Source organism: Narcine bancroftii, chromosome 11, assembly GCF_036971445.1.
Source record: "Narcine bancroftii isolate sNarBan1 chromosome 11, sNarBan1.hap1, whole genome shotgun sequence".
NCBI lineage: Eukaryota > Metazoa > Chordata > Chondrichthyes > Torpediniformes > Narcinidae > Narcine > Narcine bancroftii.
In genome coordinates, this window is record NC_091479.1 from 101,113,376 (window position 1) to 101,126,150 (window position 12,775).

At 42.0% G+C, this 12,775-nt stretch overlaps 1 protein-coding gene across 1 annotated transcript; it reads right to left on the reverse strand.

Moving 5' to 3' along the window:
* Positions 1 to 1,522: 1,522 nt before the first annotated feature.
* kera (keratocan) lies at positions 1,523 to 12,117 on the reverse strand. The gene is made up of 3 exons (XM_069902302.1): positions 11,942 to 12,117; positions 10,633 to 11,507; positions 1,523 to 2,037 (listed from the first exon to the last, which is right to left on the reverse strand). The coding sequence occupies exons 1-3, from the start codon at positions 12,115 to 12,117 to the stop codon at positions 1,865 to 1,867; spliced, it is 1,224 nt and encodes a 407-aa protein (XP_069758403.1). The 3' UTR covers positions 1,523 to 1,864.
* Positions 12,118 to 12,775: the final 658 nt, after the last annotated feature.

Genomic DNA, 12,775 nt, shown 5'->3' on the forward strand with positions numbered 1-12,775 from the left:
AAAAGGGAAGGTGGGAAAAAGCTTTCTCATTGAATCATGGCAAATTTATGACACAGAATTGACTATTTAACCCATCATGACTGTGGTGGTAGAAACGCATTTCTCAAACACTAAACTCATAGTCCTTTCAGGGTTCTGTGTCCAAGATGGAAACATCTATGCTCAGCAGTGGCCATGAAGGTTTGCAGACTCCAGGGGAGCAGTGGACCAGCTCAGGGCACCAGAAACAGGGATAACACCCCCTGACGAGAAGGAGAAGCATAGGAGATGACACTCCAGGATGGTGACCATGGCAACGGGCCAACAAGAGGCTGAGGGACCCACACAGGTTGCAAGCGACTTGCAGTCAGGGATCCTGCAAGGGCTGTAGGGTGCTGGAGGCTGGCTCATGGGAATCAGGAATCGGAAGTGGGATGAGAGAGGGTGCTGAGGGCAAGAAGGGCTCCAAAAGGGACTCGAGCGTTGAAGGCTTCCTGATCACATCGGAGGTTTGGATATGGAGCTCAGGCTGCTAATGGATTGAACAGGTGTCTGTATGGCTGCAGAGGCTGTGGGAGCACTGGAGGTGAATCCACAGCCACTCAGTAACTGAAGGGACTCTCCTTTGCTTCTCTTTCCTAAGGGGCATTGGATGACACTAATGGTCACTCTGTCTGCCTTACAGCAGGCAGAAGGCAATTATGTGTACTATTAATGTCTGTACTATTACATGGCAATAAAAGAATCTTGAATGGCTCTTCAAACACACATTCAAGTTCTTGGGAACGAGTTTGACCGAAAACAATCAATCGATCAATTTCTCTCCACATATAGAAACGTTATGATAAAAGAGTATAAGAAATGACGATGAATCATGGAGCTGATATTTACAACCACTGTATGAACAAAAGAAGTGGAAGTAAATCTGCAAACTTGCTCTGCTATTCAATTTGATCATTTCTGAGACATGTTAGAAGGGACACAGCTTTAATATCCTTTGAATGCATGCTCTGGAAACTTTCTATCACCATCTGGTTTATTCCCCAATTTTGATTCGTCTCCCTCAATTTGTTTACCCAACCGAAACCTAACAATCTTAGTCTTGAAAGATCCAATTAGTCCCCTTACAGAATCATGGAGCATTCCAGATTTCGAATATGGGATGCCTACTGTTGTGAATTGTCAACATTTTCTGTTTCTGTTCTAGATTTCCAGTTTTCCGTATTGTGTGAGAGAAATGCTGATGGCAACTTAACACTGTTCGATAGAAGAATAAGAACATTCTCTAGATCAGAGGAAGAGGATGGAGTAACAGGCAAGTAACTTTGCTTTAGTTTTTCTTCAGGAGCTGCATTCAATATTGCAAATTCGATGGTTGTCATCACTCAAATGTGTTAGAAATTATGCAACTTCAATTTGTTTAAAATGCATGTTCTATGAATTTTCTAGAGGTGAATTCAATTTAAAATGTCATGTAGATTTTACCACATTTGATGGCGGATAACACTTTAGTCTCATCAAGATATGCAAAGTATTAGGCATGTTTATCTAATCCACCTTAGCAGTGGGCCAGGTAAGTGAAAATAAAGGTTTAGAGAAACAACCTGAACAACGATACTGGGACTCAACTGTCCTTTTGCAGATCAGAGGTTTTATTAGAATGTAAGACCTCTCACTAAAATGTTCAATACTACCGTACTTGAATTTCCACCAGTGCTACTGATAATAACTGACTGCATTTTGTGCCATTACTACGTTATTTTTCATCACCTTTTTTCTAGTTTAGAAGATAGGACTCATCTCATTGTACAAGTACTAGACCAGCAAGACTTGCGTTTACTCTTCCTTTCTCACTGAATTGATGTGGAGAGCAGGTTTACTCTCTTTAAATCACAATGGCAGAAAGGAGCCTAAAACACATCATGAGCTCAAGTGGAATGGGTGGTTTAATTCCGTTGCCATCGAGACGGAGATAACGGAGCTGAGGCTGATGTTCTCCTATAGGCCTCTGATAAATTGTGTTGACAGGTACAGGGCAGATTTGAGCCCCATTAATCTCTGTAAATTAAAAAAAATACGTGCATTAATATTCTGACAAAACTAAGGACTGTAGATTCATTTCAGTGCTTCACCCAGAGCCTTGCAATATTACATAGCCATTGTAATAATATTACATTATTATTTCATTCCATTGCCAACTTACGACGTACAATTTAATGTTGCCCATATTGAGTCTTGCCTGTGATGAATTTGTACATTCAAGTTGGGATGGAATTTAATTACAATATTGTTCTTTATCGTGGACACCAACAGGCATAAAGGCTCTGAAATGGGAGGTAATCAGATGCTTTAAAGTAGCCACTCTCCACCTTTACTTGCCTGTGGCCCCCTTAGGACTCTGCACAAAGTTTATGGACCCCCACCCCTCTTCCCTGCGAAGCAGCCAAGATTAGTTAGTTTCTTCCATACTTCCCTCCTACCCACTATATTAAAAAAATTAAAAATATTTTATGATATCAGTCTGTGGCCCCTGTTTAATGTGCTGTGGCCCCCAGGGAGCTATATGTCCCTTGTTGACAATTGTTGGTTTAAAGGAATGAGCCATGACGCATATAATATTAGGACTTGGGCTTCAACATCATTGAGCAAGCGAGCTACAGACATCAAATTGAATTCCACTGTGATGTCAGTATGGTTTGCTTCCAATTTTCCTCTGCCTTATTGGACACTTATGTAGCAGTGAGCACTCGAGAAGTGTATATCATTGATGAATATCTAGACCTGCCTTTGTGTGGATGAGCAAGCACACAGTGAATGACCTAACACTGCTGAGGGAGGAATGGTTTCAAACAGACCAACAAGGATGTGGTGAGGAGTGACGTGGAAGGATTCTGGTGAATTAGTGGTGGATGCAAATCCAAGTACATCGAACACCACAACACTACAGGCTGTCGGCCATCGAAGTGGTGACGGTGGATTATCTGTCCAATTGAAGGTGGCTTGCCTGGAGAAGATTAATACTCATAAATATGACGGCAGTCCAGGATTTAGACTTAACACTAATTCAACAACAGTGACAAATGCCCAAGGTAGACAGTCATGTCTGTCTTGGAAGAGAACTCGGAAATGGAGGGATTTTTTGTTGAGAGGGCATTCAGAACTGAGATGAGAGAAATAAGATATTGTGCAGAATTGTAAACCTTTGGAATTCCCTATTTCAGGCGGATGTGATGGTCTGTTGTAGCTGAGATCAATAAGGGAAGAGGTGAGAAGATGAAGGAGGCCCAGGGTTAGCAATGATCTGAATCAATGGCTCGTGAGATCAGAGGGGCCACATGATTTTCTCCTGCTTTTATTTGATATGTTTTTAAGTATACAGGCAGTGGATGTTACAAGCATGATCAACATTTAATGCCAAGCTCGTTGAATCATGGCTGTTCATTTGGAGATGGTATCCATGATGTTGCTGGGTAGATAATTCCATCTTTAGACCCAATAATGATGAAAAAAAATAGCAGTATATATCCAAGGTTCAGAGATAAACCTGCCAGTGGTCAAGCTTCTGTACATCTTTATATTTTCACTTTTTAATGGTGACAGAGTTTGGAAGGGCTATTGGAGTAGCCTTGGTGATTGCTGCAGTTCATTTTGCAGATGGTACATACTGCAGCCTCTGTGCAATAGTGGTACAGAGAATGAATGTTGAGGATGGCAGGTGGGCCACCATGTAAGTGGGCTGCTTTGTTCTTGTTGGTATAGTTTTTTTAGTGTTGTTGGTGCTATGCCAGTAGTGAAAAATGGAGAGCAGCAAGATCCTTGGAGTCCACTTAAGAAGTAGCTTATCCTGGACACATAACATCTCCTCTCTTGTCAGAAAGGCACAACAGCGACTGCACTTCCTCAGTAGGCTGATGCAGGCCATCATCCTGCCAACCTTCTACAGGAGCTCAATCGAGAGTGTCCTGGCTGGCTGTGTCACAGTTTGGTTGCTGTAATGGTCAATCCACCGGGCCGTAAAAGTGACAGAGAGGACCACTAGGGTCTCCCTGTCCCTCCTACCCCTCATCCATGTGATTTACTGGGATCGTTGCTTAAAGAGGGTTGGCAAAATCTGTGAGGACCCCTACTATCCCATCCTCACAGCTTCCAGCTACTTTCGTCAGGGAGGAGATACAAAAGCATAAGATCGAGAACGACCAGTCTGAGGAACAGCTTCTTCCCATGGACAATAGGGCTGCTGAATGTTGAACTGCTAAAACAACTCCCTGTGACTCCACTATTTATTAATAATATTTATTTTAATATATGTATATAGGTTCTGTGTATATGTATTGTTTGTTTGTATGCCTGTATGTGCGTTTGCACTGTTTTGCACTGTGGTCCAGATAACGCAGTTTCATTGGGTTGTACTGATACAATCGGAAGAAAAATGAACTTGAACTTGGAGCTGCTCTCATCCATCTAATTGGAGAGTGTCCTTATTGCTGCCTTGCAGGTGAACATGAAGATATCACTGTAAGATATGTTTACCAGATTGCTGGCCAGAATTCTGGAGCATTGTTGAAGGAATCTGAATGTAAAAAAAACCAGAAAGATGGTTGTCAACTTCAGGAGGGCCCAGGGGGACTTTAGTCCACTGACCATTGACGCTCCACCGTTGAGGTCATCAAGAGTATCAAGTTCCTTGGAGGGCACTTGGCGGAGAATCTCACCTGGTCCCTTAACACGAGCTCCATAGCCAAGAAATCCCATCAGCACCTCTACTTCCTGCGAAGGCTGAGGAAAGTTCATCTCTCACCCTCCATCCTCACTACATTCTACAGGGGATGTATTGAGAGCATTCTGAGCAATTGCATCACTGCCTGGTTTGGCAGCTGTACCACCTCAGACTGCAAGACCCTGCAGAGGATAATGAAGTCAGCGGAAAAGATTCCTACCATGAGGAACATCTACAGCACTCAATGCAGGCGAAAGGCAATAAACATTGTGATGGACTCCACACACCCCTCAAGTAAACTGTTCTCCCTACTGCCATCTGGTAGGAGCTACTGCAGCACTTGGGCCCTTACATCCAGATCAGGCAACAGTCTTTTCCCCCAGGCCATTAGGCTCCTGAATTCCCAGAATATATGTGCATAGAGTACTTTGGTACCCTGGACTCTTACAATATATATTTAAATATTTAAAATTTTAAGTGTTTAACTTCTATCGTAACTTATATTTATGTAAATATGCTCCGTGGTCCCGGAGAAATGCTATCTCGTCTTTACCGTGCGAGCATGGTATGAACGATAAATAAAGGTGACTTGACTTGGAATGCTAGTTCAAGTACCACCAATAACAGTTGGGATTTTCCCATCCAAGTAGTTAAATAAACAAAGATAAAGCTGGAGTCAGCTACTGGATTGTCATAAAATACATCTGGTCCACGTGTATTCTTCATGGAAGGAAATCTTCTGCCCTAATATAATTTGACTATGTGTGACTCCAGGCCCTGGAATGTGGTTGTATCTTGACGCTTCCTCAGTTCAAGGGCCATTGGGAATGTGGAGCAAATGCCGACATGCCTAGTCATGACAACAGGTTGATGGGGTATTAGTTCCCTAAGGTACTAATAATTCACTAGATGATGCAGGGTCAATTATATCCCAACATTGACAGTTAGATATCAATGTTGTAGTTGGACGAGAATGGGTTGGCTAGAGATATGACTAGTTCTGGACGGCAAGCCTTCAATATTGCAGATAAGCTATTATCTGCTTCCATATGCTTTCTGTATATGTTGTTTTCAGCTATTTCTCAATATCAATGGATGAATCGGTTAAGCTGATGACTTGCTTCTGCAAAGGCAGATATCTTGGTGGAACCCAAGATAGGGTGTCCACCTTAAAGCGACTTTAAGGTTCATCACCAAGAGTAGCTCTGTAAGGTTGTCAAGTCCTGATGGTCATTTGGGCCTGAGGACACTGATGCCTGGAACAAACTAACTTGATTTCATCTTCACCAACCTACCTGCTGGAGATTCATCTGATTTCTGTACAATTCTTATGGAGATAGCATATCTTCTTCACAATGTATGATAGATTATGAGGATCGTGCAAAATGAAGTATGTTGAAGGAGCACAAATCTGGGCATTAATAAGACATTGGTATCAGCATCTCTACAATTGTATCCCACCACAAACCATAGTGTTGCACCTGGCATTTCTCTCACTTTCTCTTATCATCAAATCAGGATACGTAGCCTGGTTCAATGAGAAGTACAACCAAACCTCTCTCAAACGTAAACCAAGCCAATGAAGATGTCATGCTGTACTGATTCATGAGCTTAAGAAGGATGTGATGCAATAATAAGACCAAAAGGTATAGGGGCAGAAATGGGCCATTCAGCCCATCAAGCCTCCTTTGCCATCCCATCACGAATTTCTTTGGGAAACGTTTGATGTGATGTTCTCCATTAGTTCCTCTATTCTACTGGTGGGATTAGACAAGCATAAGGTTTACAGTAGTCAATGGGTAGAAATCTTTGCAGGCACCTCTTGTCCTGGACTAATAAAAATTTAATGAGCCGTGAGCCAGATAGAAAGCCTGTGCTTTTGGATCCCGTACTGTTAACATTCAGTCTGCATTGACACATCACAGAACATAGGATTTATCTCATGAATGCCAACAAAACTGACTCAAACGATGTGGCTCTGGAACCACATAAATTAAGTGCATTTCTTTCTACAACCCGTTTTTCCTTCATTTTTCAGAAGATAAATTGTATTTGTTAAGTGGTTTTCTTGATTATAGAACTGATATATGTTTAATTTTCCAAGAGAACAACTTCAAAGACAATTTAAAAATCTCATTGAAAAATGAAAAATAATGTAAAATGACAACCATGAATATGAATTATTGAATACCTACCATCTCTGAACACCAGTTGAGTTAAGGAGCTCAAAGTGGGTTGCAATTGAGAATTTGCTTAAGGAGCTTTTGTGTGATTGGATAAAAGTTTAATAATGGTTGGCGAGGATGTTTATGGTATGTTTCTAGGACATTTCAAATGCATGAAAGTGCTTTGCCTTGGGCGTGCACAAGCAAATAAAAAGGTATAAGGGAAATGGAGAAAATGCCACTATCACCTTGTATACAGGCGATCAAGCCTGAAACTGCACCTTCAGGGACTTGTGCACGTACCCTTGATTGGCATTGAATACACGTTAATAGCTCAGTATTGGAGAGAGTGGAGAGCATCGTTCCTTGAAGTACACTTAAGTAGTGACCTATCGTGGACACACAACATCTCCTCACTTGTCAGGAAGGCATAATAGCAACTGCATTTTCTGAGGAAACTGAGGTAGGCAAAGCTACCGTTCGCCATCCTGTCAATTTCCTATGGGAGCTGCATCAGGAGCACCCTGGCCAGCTGCATCACAGTGTGGTATGGATGCTGTAGAGCATCAGATTGGAGGTCAATTCTCAGGACAATAAGAGCGGCAGAGAGGATCACTGGGATCTCCCTCCCCATCCGTTGACAAGATCTACCATGACCGTTGTTTGAAGAGGGCTCGCACAATCGCGGAGGACTCTTACCACCCCGCACACAGCATCTTTTAGCTGCTTCTGTTGGGTAAGGGATAGAGGAGTGTCAAAGGCAGCATCACCAGGCTGAGGAACAGCTTCTTCCCACGGGCAGAGAGAATGTTGAATGAACTGCACACACTAACCCTCTGAGGCTCTACTTTTTATTCAACAATATTTATTTATTTTTATAAATGTCTATACCTACTGCATATGTGTGTTATGTCCAGTTGTTTGTTTGCATGTTTTTGCACCGAGGACTGGAGAATCCTGCTTGGATGGGTTGCACTTGTACAATCAGATGATAATAAACTTTTACTTGAAATTGGTCACCACATTATTAGTTCTTGTAATTTCCTGCTTCAAATAGTCAGTGAGCATGGATCACTTTATAATCTGTTCAACAATGGAGGCTGATTTACCGATTCTAATTTTCAACATACTTTTACTAATATAGGAATCAGCATTCATAATGGAAACTCCTGATCTATCTCTGGCAACAATAAAGTCATGGTTCAAGTCTTTTATCAAGTAGTGGCTTGTAGTTGCTCCCCTTTCTATCGGCTTCCCTAGAGCTTAAAGTGGAGCAAAAGCAGTTACAAATGTTTACTGCTACAGTTTATTATCCTGTAACCATTCAATTTTTTAGGTTCCCTTCTTTGCTTTTATCCCAGTGGTTCTCAACCTTTTTCTTTCCACTTTAAGTAATCTCTATGCCGTAGATTCTCTGTGATCAGTAAGGGATTGCTTAAGGTGGTATGTGAGTGGAAAGAAAAAGTTTGAAAACCACTGTTTTAATCATCCCTCATTGACTCGTTATGTGCACGGTTTCATAACTCCAAAGGAAATGAGCCAATGACAATTTTTCTCAAGCAAAATATTTCAGTAACGATTGGGCCTAGAGCAGTGATTCTCAGCCTCCCATCCCACTCACATCCCTCCTTAAGCAGTCCCTTACTAATCACAGAGCACCGATGGCATAGGGATTACTTAAAGTGGTATATGAGTGGAAACAAAAAAGTTGAGAACCCCTGCTTTATCCATTATGTGTACCACATATACCTGTGCAATAGTCGGACCCATGTAAAAGTTGACCCCATTTCTTGGCCCAAAAATTGTGTATTTTCCTTGAATCCTGTGTAAAAGTTGAAAAGGTTCCCCCCTTTATTTGGCCCCAACCCTTCGCCCATCTGAGCTCCCGATGTCCCGACCGTGGATCCTCACGTCAGCCGTCCACACACCTGAGTTTCCACAACACCCTGACTGCCTACCCATCCGACCTCCCAAAGTCCTGATTATGAACCCTCACCCTGGATGCCTGCCCAGCGGAGCTCTCGATGCCCTGACTGCAGATCTTCACTCCGACAACCCACCCACTGGAGCTCCTGGTACCCCGGACGCGGACTTACTGCTCAGTCCTGGCCATCCAAGCTCCCGTTGCCTTGAAGGATGCAGGTACTTACCGCAGTCAAAAGTAGAATCCATGTGAAAATCAATCCCCCAAATTTGTCCTGAAAAATTGATCCCAAAACTCAGCTATTACATGAGTATACCCTGTACATTGTCCTCTCCTTTTTCCCCTTCAGTCTGGCCTGATTGTCCTCTGCAGAACTAATGGAGTCGAAAAAACTGTACACAGATGAAATGCTTTCTGAGCTCCCACCTGTGCACTCAGATGGACATAAAAGATCACTTAGCATTCTTTGAGGAAAATATGTCCTATTAAGGCTAATGTTTATCCTTCAGTGAATACCATTACAAAAATCAGATAAATTGTTGATTATCTCATTGCTGTCTGTGAGACCTTCATGAGCAGAAATTCTCAGGATAAGTTATAACTAAATGATCACTCCTTCATGTGCTTTGGGAAGTTCTATGCTCACAGCATAAATGTGATTTAAGCAAGTAAGTTTGTAGATGCTGGGGTTGAGTGCAAAGCACAAACGTGCTGAAGAAACTCAGCAGGTCACGCAGCATCCAAGTTTTCGGCCTGAGCCCTTAATCAGATATAACTGACGAAGGTCCCAGGCCTGAAAAGTTCGATACCCTTTATTTCCTATGGATGCAGTGTGACCTGCTGAGTTTCACCAGCGCATAAATGTGGCCTTGCATTCTACTTTTCTTTAATTGGAACTCAGATCTTCAACCTCATCCTGCTCTTCAAAGTCAATTAACACGGGGATTTGTTAAAATAGATCCGGCACCGGGTCCAGATGATTGATGATCAAGCTTAAAGTTGGTGAACTGAGACTTCGACTGACATAGTTTTGATAAGTAATATCAGTAAATATTTTTGTCTCAACCTTGGGAGATCTGATAGATGATTATTTCAATGTTAATGAACATGCGCCAAAATTAGCACAACGGTATTACAGCGCCAGCAACCTTGGCTCAAATCCAGTGCTGTCTGTAAGAAGTTTGTATGCTCTTCCCATGTCTGCACGGGTTTTCCCCAGGTGCTATGGTTTCCTCCCATGTTCCAAAGACGTACAGAGTTTGCAGGTTATTTGGGTGTATTTAGGCGGTGTGGGCTTGTGTGCCACAAGGACCTGTTACAGGAAATTCTTGCTTGACAAAATATGAAAGAATATCAAGGACATTTTTGACATTCTGGATATGGAAAATGGAATTTGGCTGTAAAATTTCATAACTTCCAATAAGGGTTCACACAGTTCTCCAAGTAACATTTGACATTGGAGTAGAAGTGGCTAGATGGGGGTACACCTGAGATCGTTAAAAGTTTAAAGTGAGAATGGAAATTAGGTCTTTTACTGTCTGAAAAAGTTTAACAATGAAAATGAGTAGAAAAGCTGTGCCCCTTAAGCTCCCAACCTGCCATCCTAGGAGGCAATGTTCTCCTTCTCATAGTGCAAATTCCTAATGTCCACCCCTTCACTCTCATCAAGAGAGTGAACTCTGTGTGAACTTTCACCACAAGTACTCCACACATATCTAGAGAGCAGCAAGTTACAAACTTTGTATGTGCCTTTTCCATTAATCACAGAACTGGATTCCTCTGGATTATTAGCTATTTAAAAAGCACTTTAAGTTCTCAAAGAGGCTTCTTAATAAGGAGTCACTTACTTTTGATTTGGTTGTGGTCCAGGTGCAAATGTTGCAGGCTGAAATGAATGAGTGGAACCGCTGTGAGCTGATTGTACGACAGCTGTAGGTCTATTATGGACGACACATTAAAAACAGTTTCAGGAACTCCGATATTAGAAATCTCATTGTTATTTAGCCTGACGAAGGACAGCTTTGACAGGCTGCTGAAGTAATCAATTGGTATCTCTTTGATGGAGTTGTTGTCCAAATAGAGTTGCAGGGTTGAAGCGGGCACCTGCTCAGGCATGGCCTTGAGGTCGTTTTGGGCCAGATTGAGCTGTAGCAACATCTTGAGTCCTCTAAATGTATTTGGCTGAATGACAGAGTCTTTCAACCTGTTGCCCTGCAGGTCCAGCATTGTCAGCTTCTCCAGGTTTGAGAAAGTTCCCTCAGGAATGCTGGAAATCCTGTTCCTGGCCAGCCGAAGTTGCTCCAGGCTGCTTGGCAGAGGTGAAGGCACTTCTTCCAGATTATTATCTTCAAGGTACAGGTAGAGCAGATTTTCCATTTTCTTAAATAGATCTTTACCAATGTTGGTGCTTGTGATCATGTTCTTATTTAAGTTTAGCCATTTCAGCTGAGTTTCGTTTTTGAAGGACTTGTCTGAAATCGCATCAATGAGATTGTTTTGAAGATATGCATACAAGACCCTTGATGGTACCAAGGGCATCTCTCGAATGTTTTTGCTGTCACAGTACAGGGCATTAGAAAATCTACCGGGGCATTTGCACTCTTTAGGGCATTCATAAAAGTATTCTAACCGCGCTAAATATTCTTGGTCTTGACACCACACACCACTGGTAATGAATAAAGCAATTAGAACAGGCTGGCCAACCTTCATGTTTGCTCTTAGTCTGGAAAAAAGAAAGTGGGAAAAATAATAATTAAAAAGCAAAACAAAACTGCCAGGAATCTGAAACAAAGCAAGAAATGTCGGGCACACTTAGCAAGAGAGGCAGAATCTGTGGAAAGAGATACAAAATTGATATTTCTGGACCATGGCTTTTGAACAGGGCAAGGAAAAATCAGGAAATTAAAAGTGTTTTAAGTCTCAGAAAAAAGGGGAAAGATCAAAGGAATGTTTGTGAGAGGGCAGAGAGTAAGAGAGAATGAATGACACAATGGCACAGGCTGTCTGGCCTCAGTCTGTGGACTCTGAATAGCCCAGAGAGTTTTTTGTAGCTCAACATCATCAAAGTCATTTTCAATTGTTTCTAAATGTATCTGGTAATCAAAATCCCTTTTCACACTGACTAACCAGTAAATTGGCTGTTCAACGAACCGTTACAGAAGCCGTTTTTGCCTTTCACACTGGACCACCTGTTGTCTGCATCCATTCACACTCACTAACAGGCATCCCCAGGGAGAGGGGCGCCTATCCTCCACTGGTGACATCTGAATGACGCATCGAGCGATGTCAGACCTGACCTCCCAGAATTCCGTGCGGCAAAGAAACCCTTCCATGAGTGTTCCATACATACAGCCCTTTCATTATGCCAAGGCACACTGGGTCATGGGGGCTTTAAAGGAAAAGGCAGATAATTTCTTGCCTACCAGCAGCCTCGCTCCCTTCCTTTCTCTCTCTCTGTCTGTCTTTCTCTCTCCCTTTGTCTCTCACAGACATCTATCTATATATCCTTGATTGTTTTATGTACCTGTTTCATTTTGTGTGAGTTTATGTGTGTGGATGTATTTCATCCCCACAGTGAATTTCCCACGCTCGCTCTAAATTGCGCACCTATGTGTTTTATTGCCGCTCCCACTTACGCACGGTCCTTTATAAATTGTGCACATATTTTTCCATGCTCCTGTGTGTTTTATTCTTGCTACAATTTTCTGATACTGGAGCCAGTTTAGAACCACAGAACTACACTACAGTGCAGAAAACAAGCCATTCGGGCCTTCAAGCCTGTGCCGAAAGCATCATATATAGGTTGGCACAACAACATGGGCTGAAGGGCTCATATTGTGCTGTACATAATGCTTAATTATGTTTTAATAGGCATGATTAATTTTGTTTAAATACAAGATTATAATACATTGATCAGGATTTAGTAAAATTGAATACAAAGTTTATACCTTCTTTTTAATCTTTTGTTTCCTTCACATTCCTGCATGCATG